Raw genomic sequence first — 23,300 nt, forward strand, 5'->3', positions numbered from 1 at the left:
CTACCAATATGACACTATGTAATATTCACATCAGTTATTAGTTACATGGAATGTGTCTACCAATATGACACTATGTAATATTCACATCAGTTTTTAAAAATTATAGTCTCCTATGTAATTAATTCTACTTTACAATGGCATAAGAAATTGATGAAAATTGAGCTCTGCACTTCACTTCACTTCTAATTACAAGGCCAGCAGGTGACCTGACAGGCCCACCAGTTGCACTTGCACACAACTTCTATTTGAAATAGTAGGAATATGAAGGCTCATGAGAACACTGATATGCTGGGATGAGTTACTGTCTATGATACAGTTCAGATTCAGAATACAGTAATAATAGTTGTAGGAAGTATAGACTCCTCAAATGTGCAGCAAGTACAATGTACTCATGTAGGCTGTGTGGAGGTGGCAACAAATCTTGAGGAGGCCATTTCCACAACATGGTTTTCATGATTTGTAAAAGCTTAACCTGAAGACTATTTCTCTGACCCTCCAAAATTTTTGAGCTTCCTGTACACTTTAAAAAATTTTTCATTTAGGGCCCGGAGAGATAGCACAGTGTGTTTGCCTTGCAAGCAGCCGATCCAGGACCAAAGGTGGTTGGTTCGAATTCCGGTGTCCCATATGGTCCCTCGTGCCTGCCAGGAGCTATTTCTGAGCAGACAGCCAGGAGTAACCCTTGAGCACCGCCGGGTGTGGCCCAAAAACCAAAAAAAAAAAACTTTTTTTCATTTGCCTATAAAAAAACTGACTCATAGAGGTTTCCAAAGGTCACAAAGTTACTGAGGATAAGATAAAAATGTAAGGGCTGTGTTGCCTTCACTAGATGCTGGACTAATTACTGAAATGTGCTGATCTCGTTTCACCCATCTTTTCTTGTGTGTAGCAATCTATGTTATTGATTTGGCCTCCTTTATTTCATATTAAAATCTATAAACTGCGAATGTGACCATCACAACATTGTTCTCTTTAGTTAAAGAGGACAGTTTTGCAGATAATGACTACATGAACCATTTCAGTGCTACAAGATCCGCTCAACTAAAATAACTCTGAGTGACTCAGACATGTTTCTCCAGCAGTTGTTTATATACTCAATGACTCTCTGTGAGTCACTGCAAGGCAGGTGTATATCAGAACAGAAGCTGTAGCTCTGTATCACTCAGAGTCACAATGCTGAGCATTATCAGTGGTTTTAAGGGCCAGTGAGTTTGCAAGTGATTCAGAAGAGATCCAGGAAGGTGAGACTTCACAATAAAAACACACCATGTCTTCACTTTTCTTTCTTTTTACCTAGAGTTCAGTGATTATGACACAAGTGCCCTTTGGGAAATATCACTGAGAAATAAAAAGGGTAATACATGCACAAGATTGTTTGGCAGAAATCAACACTTCTCAAATAAAAATGTATTCCTTCTGTCTAGATTCTTGTGAACTATATAGAATAAATGTTTAATATTAACCTGATATTTTCTACCCATCTGTTAATATAATCATAAAATAAAATTGGTTTTGATGTTCCCAGTAAGGAACAACACTTGAAAGCAAATCTGCTGGGGGAAAGGTTCTCATAAATCACAGAGTGAACATTATCAAATTATTGATTGTTTCCCATCATGCTTGTCTTTTATTATACACTTATCCATGTTGCCAAAAATCCCAACACATTGTGAATTCAGAATTAGTTTAGAAATATAGTTATCTACTACTTTTTTCTTATTTGCCTTACTAAAAATCCTAAATAATTCCATTTACATTTAAATATAATTCTAGGCTACTAAAATTGAAGATAAATTTAACCTCACCTTAAGTTTTTACTATAGAAAATAATTTTTACTAGATAAAGATGTGCAAACCTTGGGGGTTGAAGATAGTACAGTTGGTAGGGACTCGCCTTGCACATAGCCATCCATATTTGACCCCTGCATTCCATATGATCCCCAAGTAATATTAGGAGTAATCTCTGAGCAGGTACAAGAATAATCCCTGGACATTGCAAGGTATGGCCCCAAAAGACAAAAATAAAATGTGAAAAATTGGGCCATGGAACTAGCTCAGAGAGCTGGAACACATATTTTGCATGCAAAAGGACTGGGTTCAATCCTTGACAGTTCATTTACCCTTTAGTATTTCCAGGAACAACCCTCAAGAACCAAACTAAGAACAGACCTAAGCATCATTAAGAATGGTTCCAAAAAGTAACCTAAATAAATAAGTAAATGAAAACAACTCACAATAACCTTGAAAATTTTACTTGTTTAAATATCAATCAGTGGAAATAGTAAAGTTGTCTTACAAACATAAAAATTTGAGTTTTAGAGTATTATTAGCAGTTACTGCTTAGGCCACACAGTTAGATAGTTAGATAATTCTTCAGCATCCACATCTGACCATCACCATTTCAATGGTCTCACATTCACAGATCCCGAGGATGATGCCATATCCCACCAAATAATATTAATCCCCAGTATCCATACATGACCTCTGCCATTTCAATAGTCCTATATCCTTGTCAAGTTTCACACTACTATTGAAAGTTATACTTTCAATCACTGAGTGAAGATGGGCAGGCAATGTAAAGAGAAATTCCAGTCTTATTCCTCAGTGTCCCAGTAGGGGACAACAACAAAGCTTAACCATTAGCACAGAAGATTTTTTTATACCCATAGTATATACTCATTACAGTCCTCTACTTATTAATGCAGATATTACATTGTTGGTGCATTTGGGGGTAAGAATAACAAGATAGTTATTAACAGGCTAGAATAACAGGCATAGTCTCTGTGTCCTGTTTTTGACTTGAGCTTTTATCCCAAGCAGGACTTTTTTTATTCTAGAATTTTATACCAAGAAGAACCAAAACAAGTGAAATTAGCAAATATATAATAATTAATACTTAAAAATGATGAGGAGGCTTATTCTTTTAAAAGAAAACACACTAAGAGTTATAACAATTAAGGTATTAAGCATACAAGGAAAATATAGATATACCCATTAAGTATTTTGAGATATTTTTGTCACAGGGAGGTCCAGAGCACATTTTCATCCCACAACATAGTCTTGTTGAGTTTGAGAAGTGGTTTGCAGCAGTAAGGGATTAGATAGTGCCTGTGGACTGGGGGTTCCTTCTGGGGCTGAATCAGCTAGCATACATCAATCCACATTTGGGTGAATGAGAAGGTCACATAAAATGAGTCAGCAGAAATAGTGATTGTAGCTTCTTGCTGGGGCATGAAATTTGGGGCTGAGAGGGTGTCCTTTCACTTTGGGATCTGAGTGGTGGCTTATTGGGGTAGGAGACTGGACTCAGTACCTACTGAGTAAGAGCTGAAGGAGGTATAACAAATAAGTATTGGGGGTGAGCAGATAGAAGTTTTAATGGGGGATAATATATAAGAGGGGCTAAATATACTGTAGGCATGGATTGTTTTCAATATGCCTTTTTTTGGCATATAAGATGACTGGGCGTATAAGATGATCCCCTACTTTTTCTATTAAAATATAAGGTTTGGGCTATATTCGCCATAAAAAACTACCTCTCTTTTAGCACACAGCAAATGGAAATTTAAAAAAAAGTAAGAGAAAAAGAGTAGATCCCTCAGATTTTAACAGTAATAATAGCTAGACTTTGGAATGCCAGCAATCATTTTACATTTATCATTTGTAGTGAGTGACTGTGATTTTTTTTAATTGTGATTTACATTGAAAGCAGGGAGAGGGGGCTCCTCCAAGAGCAGTTAGCAGGGGTGCAGTGATTAGTAGGATCGCTAGAGGGAGACAAAGCACCTCCTTTGTGTCCCATAAAATCCTAACAGAGGACTGAGCACTGGAAAGCCACATACCTGGTGGCTGGAAGAGATGTGGCAGTAGGTAACTCAGCTCCTCTGTGTGCCCTGAAAGATAAGCAGAGGCCTGAGTGATGATACCTGGCAGCTGGATGGTATGCGGTGGTAAGAGGGGATGGATCACTTGTCCCTGAAGCTGGAGTAAGTTTCAGCATGCCGTATACTGGCATATAAGATGATCCCTGACTTTTAAGAAGTTTATCTGGCCGCTGCTGCTGCTCTCCCTGTGGGCGGGAGGTGTGGCTCGGATCCGGGCAGAGTGTGGCGCAGCTGTGGCGGCAGCTGCGTCGATTCCTGCTCGCCTCGCCGCGCCGCCTCGCTGGGCGAGCGAGCGAGGGTTCCAAGCCCCGAAGGTTACATAATGGAATATGACCATTACCTCAAGAAACTTTATGTTTTGGAATAACTGACTGCATTTGTTCTCTGCTGACTCCTCTTTTGAACTCATTGTTTTTGGTGTCCTTTTGAAGCAAAAAGCCAAAGAGATTATACCATGGACTATAAGGAAAGCTGCCCAAGTGTAAGCATCCCCAGCTCTGATGAGCACAGAGAGAAAAAGAAGAGATTTATGGTTTATAAGGTTCTGGTCTCTGTGGGCAGAAGTGAATGGTTTGTCTTCAGGAGATATGCAGAGTTTGACAAGCTTTACAATACTTTGAAGAAACAGTTTCCTGCTATGGCCCCTAAGATTCCAGCAAAGAGGATATTTGGTGATAATTTTGATCCAGTCCAGATGTCAGAGCATTTCTTCAAATGGATAGCCCAAAACATCAGTCAGATCCATCTGAAGATGAGGATGAAAGAAGTACTCAGAAGCTACATTCTACCTCACAGAACATCAACCTGGGACCATCTGGAAATCCTCATGCTAAACCAACAGACTTTGATTTCTTAAAAGTTATTGGAAAAGGCAGCTTTGGCAAGGTTCTTCTTGCAAAACGGAAACTGGATGGGAAATATTATGCAGTTAAAGTGTTACAGAAAAAGATAGTTCTCAACAGAAAAGAGCAAAAACATATTATGGCTGAACGTAATGTGCTCTTGAAAAATGTGAAACACCCATTTTTGGTTGGATTACATTATTCTTTCCAAACAACTGAAAAGCTTTATTTTGTTCTGGATTTTGTAAATGGAGGGGAGCTGTTTTTTCACTTACAAAGAGGACGGTCCTTTCCTGAACATAGAGCTAGATTTTATGCTGCTGAAATTGCCAGTGCTCTGGGTTACTTGCACTCCATCAAAATAGTGTACAGAGACTTGAAACCAGAAAATATACTTTTGGATTCTGTAGGACATGTTGTCTTAACAGACTTTGGACTTTGTAAAGAAGGAATTGCTATATCTGATACTACAACAACATTTTGTGGGACCCCAGAGCCTCCTTTTTATTGCCGAGACGTTGCTGAAATGTATGACAATATTCTCCACAAGCCCTTAAGTCTGAGGCCAGGCGTGAGCCTCACAGCATGGTCGATTCTGGAAGAACTCCTGGAAAAAAACAGGCAAAATCGACTTGGTGCCAAAGAAGACTTTCTTGAAATACAGAATCATCCTTTTTTTGAATCACTCAGCTGGACTGACCTTGTACAGAAGAAAATTCCACCACCATTTAATCCTAATGTGACAGGCCCAGATGATATCAGGAACTTTGATACAGTGTTTACAGAAGAAACCGTTCCATATTCGGTGTGTGTGTCTTCTGACTATTCTATAGTGAACGCCAGTGTACTGGAGGCAGATGATGCTTTTTTCCTTGGTTTCTCTTATGCTCCTCCTTCAGAAGACTTGTTCCTGTAGCATTTAGACTTCCAGAAAGCATTGAGCACATATGAGTGGGACTGAAACTCCTGTTTGTGTGAATTCAAAAATGTTTAGTGCCTCATTTTTAATGTAATGTTGAAACTATGAAAAACGTATTTTCTGCTGTATGCAAGAAAAAAAGGGCATTTCAAAGAGCTGTTTTGAATTAAAATTTGTATTCTTGTTAAAAAAAAAAGAAGTTTTTCATGGGTTAAAAAGTCATCTTATAGGCGGGAAAATGTGGAAAGTTTGCTGACATAGAGGAGTCTATGTTAGATAAACTCATACCCACAGACATGAGAGATCACTTCATAAATTGTTATTAGAGGCCTGTCCCTCATAGATGGGTCTGGGTGCTTAAGAAATAATTGAATTAAGGGGCCGGAGAGGTGGCACTAGAGGTAAGGTGTCTGCCTTGCAAGTACTAGCCTAGAACGGACTGCAGTTAGATTCCCCAGTGTCCCATATGGTTCTCCAAAGCCTGGGGTGATTTCTGAGCGCATAGCCAGGAGTGACCTCTGAGCATCACCAGGCATGCCCCCCCGCAAAAAAAAAGAAAAGAAAAAGAAAAAATATATAGCTAAAGTATAGATTAGGAAAGAAAGAAAGGAAAAAAGGTTAAGAAATAAAAATAAAGAAAAAATAAGTGAAATAAAAAAGAAAAATATTGGGCTTGCTCCTCAGGGTTGGGGAGGTTTTCTCATTTCTAGGCACTTTATCAATGACAGGGTTGAACATTGCTAAATAGAACTTTCAGGGTTAGATAGTGGCTGAAGCATTTTAGGATAAGTAGTTTTCACATCTGTAGTGCTAGAAAATGTTGTGTTGAGGATTATAAGAGGTGTCTTCCCTAAATAATATTATCCACGAAATCTTGTGAATCGAGGCTCCTTTCCTAAAAAGAAACTGTCAGAATGGGCTCTATGTAACATAAGTTGAATTGAAAAAGAAGAAGAAAGGAGAGGTGGAAGAAAGAAGTAGGAAAAGGAAAGGAAAAGATGAAAAAATGAAAAATAAGTAAATGGGATAATAGTAATTTACAAAAACATATTTGATGAGTGGAATCTGTAACATAAGTCTGTGGTGAGCTGTTGTCTGTTTCCATGGTCTCAATGGTCATATGTTTTGGGTTCAAATAGAAGACATAAACAAAGGGAAATGGGAAAATGGAAATATTTTATCAAAACTTTGTCATAATGTGCACTGTATCTGGTATCTAGTATGATTGAGCACCAAGTCACAAAATTAGTGTCTCCACCCTACTTTTCTAGGAACCACCGTGAACAAAGAAGCTGAAGGGTTATTTTTATACCTAATAAAATTAAGGTATTAAAATATTGTTAGTAATCACTGTAGTGGGAGTTCCTGGTTTTCGATCATATTCTGCACCTGGTTCTGTGGATCAATACATCATTATAGACCTTTGTAGTGAGCAGTTGAATGAACACCTGTTGACTCTAAACCACTGTTTTTCTTGTTGCTGGTTTCTTTATGGTATAAAAGATAGTTGAAGCTTTGTGTTTCCCCTCTTATGTTTGATTTGATCACTTCTCTTTGCTCTACCCTGGTCCCTATGGTGTTTAGAATTTCTACCATTTGACCATTGTGTTTCTTCATGGAGTATTAAATGTATATATGGTGTATATTCTAAATACCTCAGACAACATCTATCATTCTGTATTTATCCTTCTTCTTCTGGATTACTTAATTGGACATATTTTCTAGATCCATCCATGTTGCTGCAAAATCCATGATTGTACAGTTTCTAACTGCTATGAAGTATTTCATTGCGTATAAGTACTATATCTTCATGATAAACTCATCTGTTGTTGGGCATCGAGGTTGGTTCCAAATCTGGGCTATTGAATTGAGTGCTCCAATAAATAGTGGAGTGCATACATGCTTTTGGATGATTGTCCTTCTATCTTAGGGATAGATACCCAGGAGTGTGATTGCTGGGTCATATGGCAGTTCAATTCTAAGTTTACTGAGCACCCTCCATACTGTTTTCCATGGGAGTTGTGAAAGGCAGCATTCACACCAGAAGTGGATGAGAGTTCCTTTCTTACCACATCCCTGCCAACAGAGATTGTTTTTAATGTGTGCTATCCTCACTGGTGTAAGGTGGTGCCTCATTGTTGTCTTGATATGGATCTCCCTAACAATGAGTGATGGTGAACATGTTTTCATGTGTCTATTGGCTGTCTGTCAGTCTTCCTCAGAGAAGTGTCTATTCATTTCTTCTCCCCATTTTTCTATGGCTTTATTAGAATTTGTGGAGCTAAATTTTCTGAGTGCTTTTATGCTAGATATCAACCCTTCATCTGATGTGTTGAGTGAAAAATTTTTCCCATTCTCTTAGTTGTCTTCTAGTTAGAACCAGTGTTTCTTTCACCATTGAGAAATTTTTTAGTTTGATGTAGTCTCATTTATTTATGTTTGATGCTATAACTCTTGCCATTGTCATTCCATCATCAAAGACTTTTTAGAGGTTTAAGACTTGAAGTGTTCTGGCTATATTTTTCTCAGTGAACTTTATAAATTAGAGTTTGATTTCAAGGTCTTTAGTCCATTTTTAGTTGACTTTTAGGAAAGGTATAAGGTGTGGATCAATCTTTAGTTTTTTACAGGTAGTTATTTAGTTGTTTCAACTCTATTTGTTGAGGAGACTGTCTTTCTTTCATTTCAGATTTGTGGCACCTTTGTCAAATAATAATTGACTATATATTTGCAGTTGTGTCTTTGGATATTCTATTCTAACCCATTGGTCTGAGATTCTGCCCTTGTTCCAATACCAAGGCATATTGGTCATTATGTCTTTATAGTATAGCTTCAGGTTAGATAAAAAAAATGCCACCCAGGTTTTTGTTTTTCAGTATGTAATTAGGCTAACACGAGTTTCTTTTGGTTTCATACTAATTTGATTGTTCTAAGTCCTTAAAGAATGATGTCTGAATTTGGATAAGGATTGCATTAAATCTGTATAGTAACATAGGTAAGATAGACATTTTGATGATGTTGATTCTTTCTACCCATGAGCATGGGATGTTCTTCCACTTCCTTAGGTCCTTTTCCATTTCTTTCTGAATTGTTTTGAAATTTTCATGGTATAGGTCTTCCACTTACTTTGTTAGGTTTATTTCTAGGTATTAGATTTTTTAGATACTATTTTAAATGGGATAAATTCCTTAATCTAGTTCTCCTCTGTTTCATTAATTATCTAAGGAATGCTACTGTCTTTTGTGTATTGAATTTGTAGTTGGCCACTTTGCTGTATTGGTTTATTGTTTCTAGGAGTTTTGCTGTGGTCTCTTTTTTTTGAGGGGTGGCCACACCTGACAGCTTTCAGGGGTTACTCCTGGCTCTATACTCAGAAATAACTCCTGGCAGGCTTGGGAGACTATAAGGGATGTTGGGATTCTACATGCAAGGCAAACGCCCTACCTCCATGTTATCTCTCCGGCCCCTGCTGTGGTCTCTTTAGAGTTTTTTATGTATATTATCATATCAACTGTGAGTGGCATGACCTGCCCAGTGCTGTCCTCTAACCTGCAGCTCAACTGTGTACTTTTTTGTACACTTACATGTGAGAAGACATTTCAGGCCTGAATGTGCATGAAAGTTACAAAATTTTCATGAAAGTATTATAATTTTCCTCATCATTTGCCCCTTTTCATAAAGTTTATCTTAGAAACTGTAAAAGTTTTATTAAAAATTTTGAGTATGAAAGCATTCATATACACAAGCACACAAGTATATACCATATGTTAACAAAGAGTTTCTCTTTATTTTGAAAATAAAAAGAAAACTTAATGTTTGATAAATGAGCAATGAGTATGAAGTAGAGCAAGGGAAATTTCTTCAGCAAATAATGCTGGAAAAACTAGTTGATCACATGTAAAAAAGTGAATTAAGACCACTTTTCTATACCATTTTGTATATACACTTGTGTGCTTGTGTATTTATGTGCCAGGGATGACCCCAAAAACCAAAATCAATAATTAAAAAATTAAAACCACTATTATGATTGCAGAGATAGAAGTACATACTTCACATTAAACCAATGCTATATCATCTAGAAACAGATGATCCCCAACCATACAGCCCAGAAGGTCACTGAGCACCATGAGGTATGTTTCAGTAGGCCTTATAGTGCCAATGACAGTTGCTAGGCTGGTCACAGTAAACCCTGGCACATCAGAACCAGAACAGCACTGCATACTCAGATTCTTGCATTAACCCACTGGCCTGGTTGACTGAGGATCAGAAGGAAGGGCCTTCTGATAAATAATAAATAATAAATTTAGATAAAGAGAAAAAAAAAACATCTCACTCCATGGTCACATGAATCAAAGTGGTATTAACAAAATCCATCTGCTCCATCTATCAAAAATGTATCACATTGGCTAGATGTTGAATAAATCCCTTTGCTCTTCCCTATGAGCTTGGCCATGGCAAAACCAATGCATTTCAAGTTTCACAGGTTTTCAGTGTTCACATAAATGAGTTCAAAAGATACAAAGAATATAAAGAAATTCTTATCCATCAAGTAGAAAAGTTAATATTTGTCTCAGGATTTTTTTGTTTGTTTTTGGGCTACACCCAGTGATGCTCAGGGGTTACTCCTGACTCTGTGCTCAGAAATCGCTCCTGGCTTGGGGGACCATATGGGATGCCAGGGGATCGAATCACGGTCTGTCCTAGGTAGACACCTTACCATTTGTGCCACAGCACCAGTCCCTTGTCTCAGAAATTTTATCCCAGTAAATACTGTTTTAGAAGGTTCCATGCATTTGGGGATCCTTGTGTGGTTAGAATACATTCCTTCCATTTATGCAAGACATTTTCTCCTGTTTCCAAGGACAAGGTCTAAATATTTTTATTAGTGGAGCAATGTATTTTCTTAATATACTTTCTAAAATCTTCATACAAATTAACCTTTATATGCCTTTGTGTGCTCAAATACCCATTTATATTATATAAGAATAGAATTGGGCTTGCTGCCTCACCCTGCACCCCTCCTAGGAACCACAAGCCCGAACAGAGAGCACACAAGTGAGTGCTTTCCCCAGCACCTCCACACTCTCCACGTGGGAGCCAGAGACAGGTTTCTTGCTGCCGCACCCCATGCCCCTCCTAGGGACCCCAAGCCAGAACGAAGAGCACACAGGTGAGTGCTTTCCCTGGCACCTCCACACTCTCCACGTGGAAACCTGAGACAGACTTCTTGCCACCGCACCCGCAATACAGAGCCTGAGCTGAGTGCAGACCAGGTGAGGAGAACCCTGCACCTGACCCACTCTGTGCTGCTGGGACAGGCTAGGAACAATAGACTGGGTGAGCTTGGGCCTGCCACCTGGACCATTGGCTAACCTAGAGCAGTCTACCCCCCTCAGCCCCAGAGTGGACCTGAGACTCCCCAAAGGCTGGGGCTGAGGGCAGTTACTGGCTGGGCTTGAATACGTGAATTTCTTTTGCTGAGGCTAGAAGGGGGCGGAGCTCCATTGACTTCCAGAAAGGGGAGGGAGGATAGAAAGCTAGGCTCAATAGCACTCTCAACCATTGTGGCCAGGAGCAGAACTGCACTGGCTGGCAGGAATAAGGAAAAGGAAATTGGGCAGACCCACTGAAGGAGGGCTGACTTCCAGATAGGGGGGGGGGGGAAGGATCTAGGCTCAACAGTGCCCTCCACCATTGTGCCCAGGAGAGGACCTGCACTAGCTGACAACAAAAGGGAAAAACAACAAATCAGGCCACATAAAGAGCACGGGAGGAGCAAACCTCAGCGATCCCGCCCAACAACCCCCTCTAGAACCACACTCAGGGAGGGGACCCAACCCCACACCACAGGGGAACAAATCAGGCTGAATTTAGAAGGCACAACACTCCAAACTACACCAATAAATGTAAAGAAATATGGGTAAATCAAGGAGAACCCTAATATCTGGAGATACGGAGATAAACCCTAGCAAGTTTTCAAGTCTACCAAAACGCAGAGATCCATGGAAAGATTACCTAAAAGCAGCCACGAAGAAGGAAATGCAAGAATTGATCAAAGAAATGAAAGAAACGCTAGCTACCGAGTATAAGAAATCTATGGATGAACGAATCAGCCAAATTAAAGAAGAAATGTTAAAGAACATGAGATATTCCATACAAAAAGAATTGAAGGAATTAAAAGACAAAGAAACAAGCCTTACGGGCAGAAACACAGAGTTGGAGAAACACATTGAAGAAATCGAAGGAAAACTGCAAACAAAAAATGACCAAGAAACCAACAAAGAAATAAAAGGCAAAGCACTAGAAGGAAAAGTCCAGTATCTAATGAACAAGGACAAAAGAAACAATCTAAGAATTGTGGGTATACCAGAAGGGGAGGAAATAGGGAAAGGGGAAGAACAAGTAGTCAGCGATATAACAGCACAGACCTTTCGCACCCTCTGGAAAGAAACTTCAGTGCAAATCCAGGAAGTGAAGAGAGTCCCTAATAAAATAGACCCTAATAAACCAACACCAAGCCATATAGTAATCCAAATGGCAAAAAAAAAAAAAAAAAAAAGAGAAAGACGAATTCCTTAAAGAAATAAGGGAGGGCCCGGAGAGATAGCACAGTGGCGTTTGCCTTGCAAGCAGCCAATCCAGGACCAAAGGTGGTTGGTTCAAATCCCTGTGTCCCGTATGGTCCCCTGTGCCTGCCAGGAGCTACTTCTGAGCAGACAGCCAGGAGTAACCCCTGCACACTGCCGGGTGTGGCCCAAAAACAAACAAACAAAAGCAATAAGGGAGAAAAAAATTCAAGTACAAAGGAAGGGACATAAGAATCAAACCAGATCTCCCATTTGAAATAATTCAAGTAAGAAGACAGTGGAATGACATATTTAAATCACTGAATGAAAGAAATTTCCAACCTAGGGTCCAATACCCAGCAAAACTATCATTCATATGGGAGGACCAACTATAAACATACTCAAACAAGAATGAGCTTGAACTATTTGTGCAAACAAAGCCAATCCTAAGCGACCTACTCAGAGACATATTACACAATCCAAACCCCCAATTGTAACAAAAACCACCCTACACAACACAACTGCACAACAGTCATCTCTGTCAATAATCTCCCTAAATGTTAATGGACTAAACTCTCCAATTAAAAGACACATAGTAGAGGACTAGATTAGGAAAAATAAACTGGACTTCTGCTGTCTGCAAGAAACACACCTATAACTACAGGATAAACACAGGTTTAGAATAAAAGGATGGAAAGTAATTATTCAGGCCAATGGAAAACAAAAAAGAGCAGGGACAGTCATTCTTAGACCAAATTGCATTCAACATCAAGAAAGTGATCAGAGACAAAGAGGGTCATTACTTACTGATCACGGGAACATTAGATCAAGAAGTACTAACCCTGGTCAATATCTATGCACCTAATGTAGAGCCAGCAAAATTTTGAGGCGATTGCTTACAAAACTACAGAACCACATGAAGGGAAACGTGATAATAGTAGGGGACCTCAATACTCCACTATCACCACTGGACAGATCCACCAACAGAAAAAATAGCAAAAAAATAAGAGCGCTAAATGAAAAATTAGAAGATCTAGGATAATAGACTTATATAGGGCCCCCCGTCCCCAGAAAGCATTCTTCTCAAGCCCACATGGAACCTTCTCCATAATAGACCATGTCTTAGAATACAAAGCCAATCTATATAAGATCACAGATGTAAGGATCTTTAGAAGAACCCTATCAGATTACTATGAAACAGAGTTCAAAATTGACTTCCAGAAGAAGCAATGGAGAAAAACTAATACCTGGAGATTAAACAACATGCTGCTCAGCAACAGCTGGATCAAAGAGCAACTCAAGGAAGAAATAAAAAGATTCTTTGAGACAAATGATAATGAAGAGAAAACTTGTCAAAACTTGTGGGACACAGCAAAAGCAGTAATTAGGGGGAAACTCATAGCAATACAGGCCTATGTCAAGAAACAGGAAAATGAAAAACATCAACAGTTTAAAGGATCACATCAAGGAATTGGAACAACAGCAGCAGAGATCCAACTACAACCAGAAGGAAATAAATAATAAAAACCAGACCAGAAATAAACAACATAGAAACTAAGAAAACAATACAAAAAATTAATGAGTCCAGTTTTTTGAAAAAAATAGACAAGATAGACAAACCACTGGCAAAACTCACCAAAAAAGAGGGAAAACACCCAAATCAGTAGGATCATAAATGAAAGGGGAGAGATTACAACAAAACCCCAAGAAATACAACATATCATAAGATCATATTATGAACAACTATACTCAGGTAGGCTAGCAAACCCAGTAGAAATCGACAGATTCTTGGAAAAATACCATCTTCTGAGATTAAAAAAGGAAGAACTAGAAAGCCTAACCAGACCAATCACCTCAGAAGAAATTGAAGATGTAATTAAAAAACTCCCTAAGAACAAAAGTCCAGGCCCAGATGGATTTACTGGTGAATTCTATCTAACATTCCGAGAAGACTTACTACCAATTTTCCATAGGCTCTTCCATACCATCAAAAAAACAGGAATCCTCCCCAACTCTTTTTATGAGGCTAATCTCACCCTCATCCCCAAAGATGGCAAAGACACCACCAAGAAAGAAAACTATAGACCAATCTCACTAATGAACATAGATGCAAAGATACTCAACAAAATCTTAGTAAACCAAATCCAGCACTTCATCAAAAAGATCATACATCGTGACCAAGTGCGTTTTATACCAGGAATGCAAGGTTGGTTCAACATACGCAAATCAATCAACATTATACGTCACATCAACAACAAGAAAGACAAAAACCACATGATCATATCAATCGATGCAGAGAAGGCTTTTGATAAAATACAAAACCCTTTCATGTTAAAGACACTCAGCAAAATAGGGTTAAAAGGAACCTTCCTCAAGATAGTTACAGCTATCTATAAAAAGCCTACAGCAAACATTATACTTAATGGTGAGAAACTAGAAGCATTCCAACTAAGGAAGTAGGCAGGGCTGTCCACTCTCTCCACTCTTATTCAATATAACCTTAGAAGTCCTAGCAATAGCAATCTGACAAGAGAAGGGAATCAAAGGAATCCAAATTGAGAAAGAGGAACTCAAACTATCTCTATTTGCAGATGATATGATAATATACATTGAAAAACCTAAAGAGTCCACAATAAAAATCCTAGAAACAATTAACCAATACAGTAAGGTGGCTGGATACAAAGTTAATACACAAAAAACAGTAGCGTTTCTATATACAAACAACAAAGTCAAGGAGAGAGGGATCAATAGTACAATTCCATTTAAAATAGTATCAAAAAATATCAGGTACCTAGGAGTCAACCTTAAAAGGAAGACCTATACCATGGAACTTTAAAACACTCCAGAAAGAAATTGAAGAGGATCTTAAGAAATGGAAGAACATCCCATGCTCATGGATAGGTAGAATTAACATAGTCAAAATGACTATCCTACCCAAACTACTGTATAGATTTAATGCAATCCCAATCCAAATTCAGACATCATTCTTTAAAGAATTAGAACAATCAATCACAAAATTTATATGGAACCACAAAAGACCCAGGATACCAAACACATACTGAAAAACAAAAAGCTGGGTGGCATCTCCTTACCTAACTTGAAACTATACTATAAAGCCATAGTGATCAAAACAGCATGGTACTGGAACAGAGACAAGACCTCATACCAGTGGGTCAGAACAAAATTCCCATACATAAACCCCCAGATATACAGCCAACTAATATTTGATAAAAGAGGTAAGAACTTGAAATGGAAATAGAAAGTCTATTCAACAAATAGTGTTGGTACAACTGGAAAACAACATGTATGAAAGTGAAAATTGACCCATACCTCACTCCTTACATAAAAGTCAACACAAAATGGATCAAAGACCTTGAAATAAGACTGAAACTATAAATTTTATTGAGAATAAAATAGGCCGAACACTCGAAGACCTATATATCAAAAAGGTCTTCGAGGATGGAGCACCAGTGGCAAGAACTTTACAACATAAACAAAGGGGACTAGCTCATACTAAAAAGCTTCTGCATGGTGAAAGAAACCTTACTTAACACAAAAAGACAGTTAACAGAATAGGAATAAAAAACTTTTCATTCGACATATCAGATAAAGGGCTGATATCTAGAACATACAAAGCACTCAGAAAGCTGAGCCCCCCCAAAACCAAATAAAGCCATAAAAAATGGGGAGATGAAATGAATAGACACTTCACTGAGGAAGACAGAAGTATGGCCAACAAACACCTGAAAACATGCTCACCTACACTTATCATTAGCGAGAACCAAATCAAGACAACAATGAGATACCACTTTACACCAGTGAGGATGGCTCACATCAAAAATAATGGGAACAATCTGTGTTGGCAGGGATGCGGTATGAAAGCCACTCTCATCCACTGCTGGGGGGAATGCCCCCTAGTCCTACACCTATGGATAACAGTCTGGAAAGTGCTCAAAGAACTCAAAATTGAGCTTCCATTTGACCCAGAAATTTCTCTCCTAGGTATCTACTCCCAAGTTGGAAGGACATTCATTCCAAAGTATGTGTGTACCCCACTATTTATTGCACCTGTCAGAATAATAGCCAAGTCCTGTAACCAACCTCTATGCCCAACAACAGATGAATGGATCATTAAGATGTGGTAACTATACACAATGGAATACTACATGGCAGTCAGAAATGATACAATCACAGACTTTGCAGCAACGTGGATGGACCTAGAACATATTGTGTTAAACGAAGTAAGTCAGAAGATGAAAGATAAACACAGAATGATAGCACTATTCTAAAGCACTTAGAACATACACCTTATAGACAACTAATACTCAACAACCAAATAACAGGGTTTAACATGGTAGAAACTCCAAACACTGTAATAGTCAATAAATACTCGGGAGTAGGGTCCAAAATACAAGAAAAAGGAGCAACACAAACTCTTGACAACACATTATACCACAAGGAAACCAGCAACAGCAGAAACAGCAGCATTGAGAGAACAGGTATGTAATCAGCCTTCATAATAATAATAAGGCCCATAATAATCCCTTAGGGATCTTATATGGGATCACAGGTAAAGAACACCACGGAAAATCACTGACTCCAATGGAAACATCTCATAACACTATGTTTTAATGCCTTAAACTTACTATATTTAAAATAACCTCTCAGCTTTTCTATGCACAGGCATTCTTGGATACAAGGGTGGACAAACTAAGATGGCATCTTGGGGCCCAGTCACACAAGGTACCATACCCAGCTTGTACTACAAGAATATCCCAAGAAAACTCTTTAACATACATTTATCTCTAGGCTATACCTTCTTTTAGGATTTGAAGCACGTGACCAGTCAGACCACCAAAGCAGCAACTGTGAGGTACAAACTTATACTACAGGTCCTACTCATCGAACACGTTCAAGGAAACTAGCATTCCCTTGCTATTTTCTTCTCTCTTCTCACTACTTTCTTTTTTATTTTTTCTTTTCTATACCTTTCTTCTCTTTTCCTTTTTTCTTTCCTCTTCTCCCTTTCTTTCTAATGTATTTTTTTTCTTCATTCCTACCCCTTCCATATACTTTCCCTCCCCCCCTTTGGAAATCCAACTATCCCTTCACCCTTCAATTTCATCCAGACCTCCTACCGTATTAAAACTCTTCACCCTCAGTTCTTAATCCATTAGGCATCAAGACTGACCTCCTACCCCCAACGAAAAAGTACCCAGCACCCATGTGAAGGGACACCCAGTCAAACCAACACCTTGTCCCCTGCAAGAAAAGGCAACCAACTCCCCTGCGGACTCAGGCTGAGTGGCCCTCCCTACCAACTCCCTCTAATGTGGAGTGTTACTTGAAACCGTATTTAGCTCTAAAAGTATCCCCAATCCAAGAGCTCTTCCAAGACCTCCCTGCTTCAAATCTTTACCAATCTCAAGAAGGTCATGGGCTGTAATGGAAAGATGCCTGGGAATCCACACACCACATAAAATACCTAAAGACAATGGAGAAACCTAAATTTTCAACATAAGTATAAGACCTGTGTTACACCACCTCCTTACCTGCTCATCTCCAAAACTAAAGTAGTCTCTTGCATCACTTTGTTCCTTTAATTACTTTAATTTATTTTTTAAAAATGTTTGTTCTACATATACATAGGTGAGCACATATATTTTTATTCCTAATTTTATCTTTTTTGGGTGTGTGACCTGTTTCTGTTTTCTTCTCTGTCCACCCCCAAATGCACTGACAATATAATGTAGCACCATTCCTCCCTGCAAAGGCACACTAATAAAAGGGGAAATCTACATATAAAAACAAGCTCTTATCTACTAGGGATAAGAACTCATACTTGTTTACAATACAGGGATATCTCCCACCTTGAAAATATGTCATGCGGGCCAACTTAGACCCCAGGTGATTAGACACCATACGTCCAGCCTTGAACCCTGGATCCCACACATAGAAACGACAAAGTTCTTCACAACAGCTATGGGAAACAAATCCCAACCAGGACATCCTTAATACTGCTGGGCCACCAACAAGTGCCAGCTCTAATATGATATCCTGACAATGAGAAAAATGGGAACAACTGGACCTAAGAGCAGGTTGTCCTACCTCACCAGATAACGATAAGACAAAATCAGAAGATTTGTCACCCTTTGGTATGTCCAAAAGCCAAGATTGCAATTTACAGATGACTGGCTACTAGAACTATGACTGAACTGTATAAATCTTGGGACCAATAAAAAAGCCCCAGTCTAGGGTTTGAATTATGACCTGTACAACAACCATGATCCCTAGTTCCAAAGGTCTGGCTGAGACAATTGCAACGAAATGGGGCTTCTGGAAACACAATGAAAGACGCTATCCTAGGTTCCATCCTAGGATCAGTGCAAAGACCAAGACCACCAACCACAGAAGATGGATTAAAATGACACCGAGGGAACAGAACATCTAGAATGACAAAGAAAGACTTCATCATAAATTCCACTCCTGGACCTGTGCAGATACTGAGATCTCTAGATACAGAGGTCTAATTTTATCACCCAGGAAGGAGCAGAAGCCTTTCAAACACCACGAAAGCACCAAAGGGAGAGTAAGTGAACCTGAACGGAGTCTATAGTTAATCCCATGACAATATACTCCAAGGGTGGAGAAACCCCATATCTCTGAGGCCAAATGAATTCCTTTTCGAATGACCCCAATATTTACTGTGCCATTGCATGAGGGAAAAAAAGGCAAAAAGCACAAAACAATTTTTATTTTTTTATATATATTATTTTTTAAAATACTCATTTTTTATTATTTTTTATTTTTATTTACCTATCTACTTCTTGTCTATCTCCTTGTTTTGGTGTCATTATTGAAGTTGTTGTCCCCATTTACATTTATGTTTTTTCCTTCTTTTCTTTTCTTTCTTTATATGCCCTGCCATGTTTTCTTATCTCAAGACCATGGCTATTTTTGTGGTGCTTATCGTTGTTATTGTTGGAGTGCTCACTGGATATTTGACACTTTTTTTGTACTGTTGGGGTGTTACACCTTATTTCTCTCCTTCGTCTCTCAAGCCGATGGATCCTGCCCATTTTCGGAGTATTAGACTTTTACCCCAGTTTATTACTTTTCTCTTCTTCAAACAAAACCACATAACTTGAACTATCTAGTCCTGCATCCCAGTTAGAGAGAAAATAAGGGAGGCACCAAGACCAAACAGGTGCAAGACTACTAAGTAGTAAACTGGGTACAGAGGGGACCACATTTTCTAGCAGCCCCGGGGATGAGGGAGGAGGATTTGGGAGGTAGGACAAAAATGGAGGTATAGGGAGGACAAATCAGTGATGGGAATCCCCTGATTTTATGTAAATATGTACCTAAAATATTATTGTAAACAATATGTAAGCCACTATGTTCAAAATAAAAATTATATTTAAAAAATAACAAAAAAGAGAATAGAATTGATGAGAATGAATTATTTATCTTTTTTATCTTCTACACCAGAGAACACTAAAGGGATGAATAGCAAACATGTTTGCTTCTAGCAATTGAGGCAGATATTTTTTTCTGTTGGCAGAGGAAATTTACAGGAAAAGGTCCATAAATCACTTGTTGCCCTGTCTGGTCGAGTGTGTAAGCAACACTTACTTTTGTCAGTATACATACATATTTTGACATTTTTTAGTGGCTATGAAAATTACTAATGCCATAGAACTTCATTAGTTTAATTGCTCTCTAATCTCTGCTTGTTTTTAGTCTATGCAGTCATAAATAAATTCTTGCTTTGCCTCCAAAGTCCTGAAACACTTACTTAAGGCAGCATTAAACATGTTTTTACTATTTCACAAATTAAAAAATCAAATCTATAGCTCTCACAGATATGAGTGTTAGTCTTCAGAGTTTCTTGTAAGTCAGAGTACCTACAAAACAACTAATGTTGGTCAAATGTTCTGCAAGTCATGATTTAGTCGAGTCAGATTTTCATACTAGCAACAAGGTGGCTTAACAGGTCTACCTTGGTTCTTGGATTTTCTTATTCTAGAATATTCCTAAAAATGTGTTTGTAAGGACTAAAGCTCTAGGTAGAGATCATTCACATTAATGAAGCCCTAGTTACAGATTAATCTCAAGACACTCAGGAGAGCTTGACAAATTTCCAAAAGTCTAGAAGCAACTTTAAAAAACATAAGATTCTTAGGTGTCTTAAATTTAGGACTCTAGAAGTCTTAAATTTAGGGCTTCATTGCAACTCCATCAATTGAGAAATAAAGAAACAGAAACTTTACCAAAAAAGGCATTTAGGTGGCCAGTAGGTATGGGGAGGGTGATGCTTTGTATCACTGATCATCAGAATAAAAAAAATCAAAAGATCATAATATATCACCTCACACTAACAATACTGACACAAATCACAAAAATAAAGACAGCCAATGCTGGTGTAAATGTGGGTAAAAAGGAATTCTCATAAAATGCTGATGGGAATGTCTCCTGGTTCAATAATTTTGGATACATTTTGGAAAAATATGCACACTCTTCAAAAAACTAGAAATTAAGTTTTCATATGGCCCATGAACTTTACTTTTGGGCATCTACCCCAACCTCAAAATAATATTGCTATTTAGGAAAGACAGTTAAGTGCTTATGTTCATTGAAACACTATTCACAATAGACAGAATCTCAAAACAACCCAAAAGTTCAGGAACAGATGACTGTATAAAAAACTGTGATGCCCTAATCGTCAGGGAGATACAAATCAAAACTACGATGAGGTACCAGCTCATGCCACTGAGATTGGCACACATCACAAAAAAAGGAAAACAAGCAGTGCTGGCAGGGATGCGGAGAGAAAGGAACACTTTTTCAATGCTGGTGGGAATGCCATCTAGTACAACCTTTATGGAAAGCGAGATGAAGATTCCTTCACAAACTGAAAATTGAGCTTCCATACGATCCAGCTATACCACTCCTAGGAATATACCCAAGGAACACAAAAATACAATACAAAAATTCCTTCCTTACTCCTATTTTCATTGCAGCACTATTTACAATAGCCAGACTCTTGAAACAACCAAGATGCCCTTCAACAGATGAGTGGCTTAAAAAACTGTGGTACACATACACAATGGAATATTATGCAGCTGTCAGGAGAGATGAAGTCATGAAATTTTCCTATACATGGATGTACATGGAATCTATTATGCTGAGTGAAGTAAGTCAGAGAAAGAGAGAAAGATGCAGAATGGTTTCACTCATCTATGGGCTTTAAGAAAAATGAAAGACATTTTTAACAGTATCTCAGAGACAAGAGAGATGAAGACTGGTAGGTGCAGCTCAGGACATGAAGCTCATCACATAGAGTGATGAGTGCAGTTGGAGAGATGACTACACTGAAAACTATCATAACAATGTGAATGAATGAGGGAAGTAGAAAGCCTGTCTTGAGTACAGGTGTAGGGGGGTGGGGAGGAGGGAGATCTGGGAAATTGGTGATGGGAATTTTGCACATGTGAAGAACTGGTGTTCTTTACATGACTGTAATCATACAACTATAATCATGTTTGTAATCAAGGTGTTTAAATAAAGATAAAAAAATTAAAAAATATTGGGATGTATGTATGTATGTATATAAATACATATAAAATTTACTATTGCTAGGCTACCCATGAAGATAAAATCATGTAGAAAATTTTCTACTACATAATGAAACAAGAAGATATCATGCTGAGTAAAGTCAGTCCAAAAATAGGTTCAGATATAGAATGCTTACTTTTATGTGTGGAATATCACAATCTATAATAAAAGTATAATAAATGGCTCAAAGCTACAGATTCTAAAAACTCTATAGAATGGCAGTAAACTTAGAAGGTGGGTTGGAGATGTTGAGATAAATGGTGGAGGTGGGGGATGAGGGCAACCAAATGATGGTGGGGAGTGGTGTGTGAATGACAATCTGGAGATAGTGACAAGAAAAATGAACACTGATGGGGAAATGTTGAAAGGTTGTGTGAATAAAACCATATCATTAACAGCATTGTAAATTGTAAAACACAGGGGCTAAAATATAATAATTAAAATAAAAGTTAGAGTGAACAATGTACAGAAAGCCCTTAAGAAATGCTACTCAGGGACCCCCGCCGGCGCCCCGGGTGAGTGCACTCTTCTAAGGCGCTCACACGTGGACGACCCCCCCCATAGACTGCAGAGGCCAGAGCCGCTGCAACTGGGGTGTAGGGACCCCCCACTCCTGACCCCGCCGGCGCCCAGGGTGAGTGCACTCTCCTAAGGTGCTCACAGGTGGACGACCAGAGACATCCGTGACCCCCCAAGGGCTGAGAGCAGCTGCCGGGAGGGCTTGACTGGGGGAATTTCTTCCGCAGAAACTCGGAGGAGCAGAGCTTCATTGACCCCAAGATAAGGAAGGGAACAGAGAGTCAGGCTCAACAGCGCCCGCAACCAGTGTGGCCAGGAGCGGAACTACACCTGCTGACAGGAATAAAGAGGAAAACTGACTTCCAGGTAGTAGAAGAGAGGAGAAAGAGCTAGGCTCAACAGTGCTCCACACCACTGTAGTCAGGAAAGGGCCAGTACTAGCTGCCAACAAAAGGGGAAAACAACTAACCAGGCCACATAAAGAGCACAGGAGGAACCAAACCTCAGCAAGTTCACCCAAAAGTCCCTCTAGAAGCACCCTCAGGGAGGGAACCCACTCCCACACCACAGGGGATCAAAACAGGCGAAAATAGAAGCACAGCACCCTAAAACACACCATTAAATACAAAGAAATATGCGTAAATCAAGGAGAACACTAATATCTGGAGATATGGTGACAAGCCCTTGCAAGTTTCCAAGTCCACCAAAACGCATAGATCCACGCGAAGAAGACCTAAAAGCAGCCATGAGGAAGGAAATGCAAGAATTAATAAAAGAAATGAGAGAAACCCTAGCTATCGAGTATAAGAAATCTATGGATGAACGAATCAGCCAAATTAAAGAAGAAATGTCAAAGAACATGAGAGATTCCATACAAAAAGAAGTGAAGGAATTAAAAGACAAAGTAACAAGCCTTACAAGCAGAAACACAGAATTGGAGAAACACATTGAA

At 38.8% G+C, this 23,300-nt stretch overlaps 1 protein-coding gene across 1 annotated transcript; it reads left to right on the top strand.

The window, feature by feature from the left end:
- The first annotated feature begins 4,153 nt into the window (after nt 1-4,153).
- LOC126016236 (serine/threonine-protein kinase Sgk3-like) lies at nt 4,154-5,712 on the top strand. The gene is given in 2 exon segments (XM_049778806.1): nt 4,154-4,570; nt 4,573-5,712. Coding segments are annotated over 2 exon segments (1,302 nt in total). The 5' UTR covers nt 4,154-4,338; the 3' UTR covers nt 5,643-5,712.
- Nucleotides 5,713-23,300: the final 17,588 nt, after the last annotated feature.

The sequence above is a fragment of the Suncus etruscus genome, chromosome 8 (assembly GCF_024139225.1).
Source record: "Suncus etruscus isolate mSunEtr1 chromosome 8, mSunEtr1.pri.cur, whole genome shotgun sequence".
Classification (NCBI taxonomy): Eukaryota; Metazoa; Chordata; class Mammalia; order Eulipotyphla; family Soricidae; genus Suncus; species Suncus etruscus.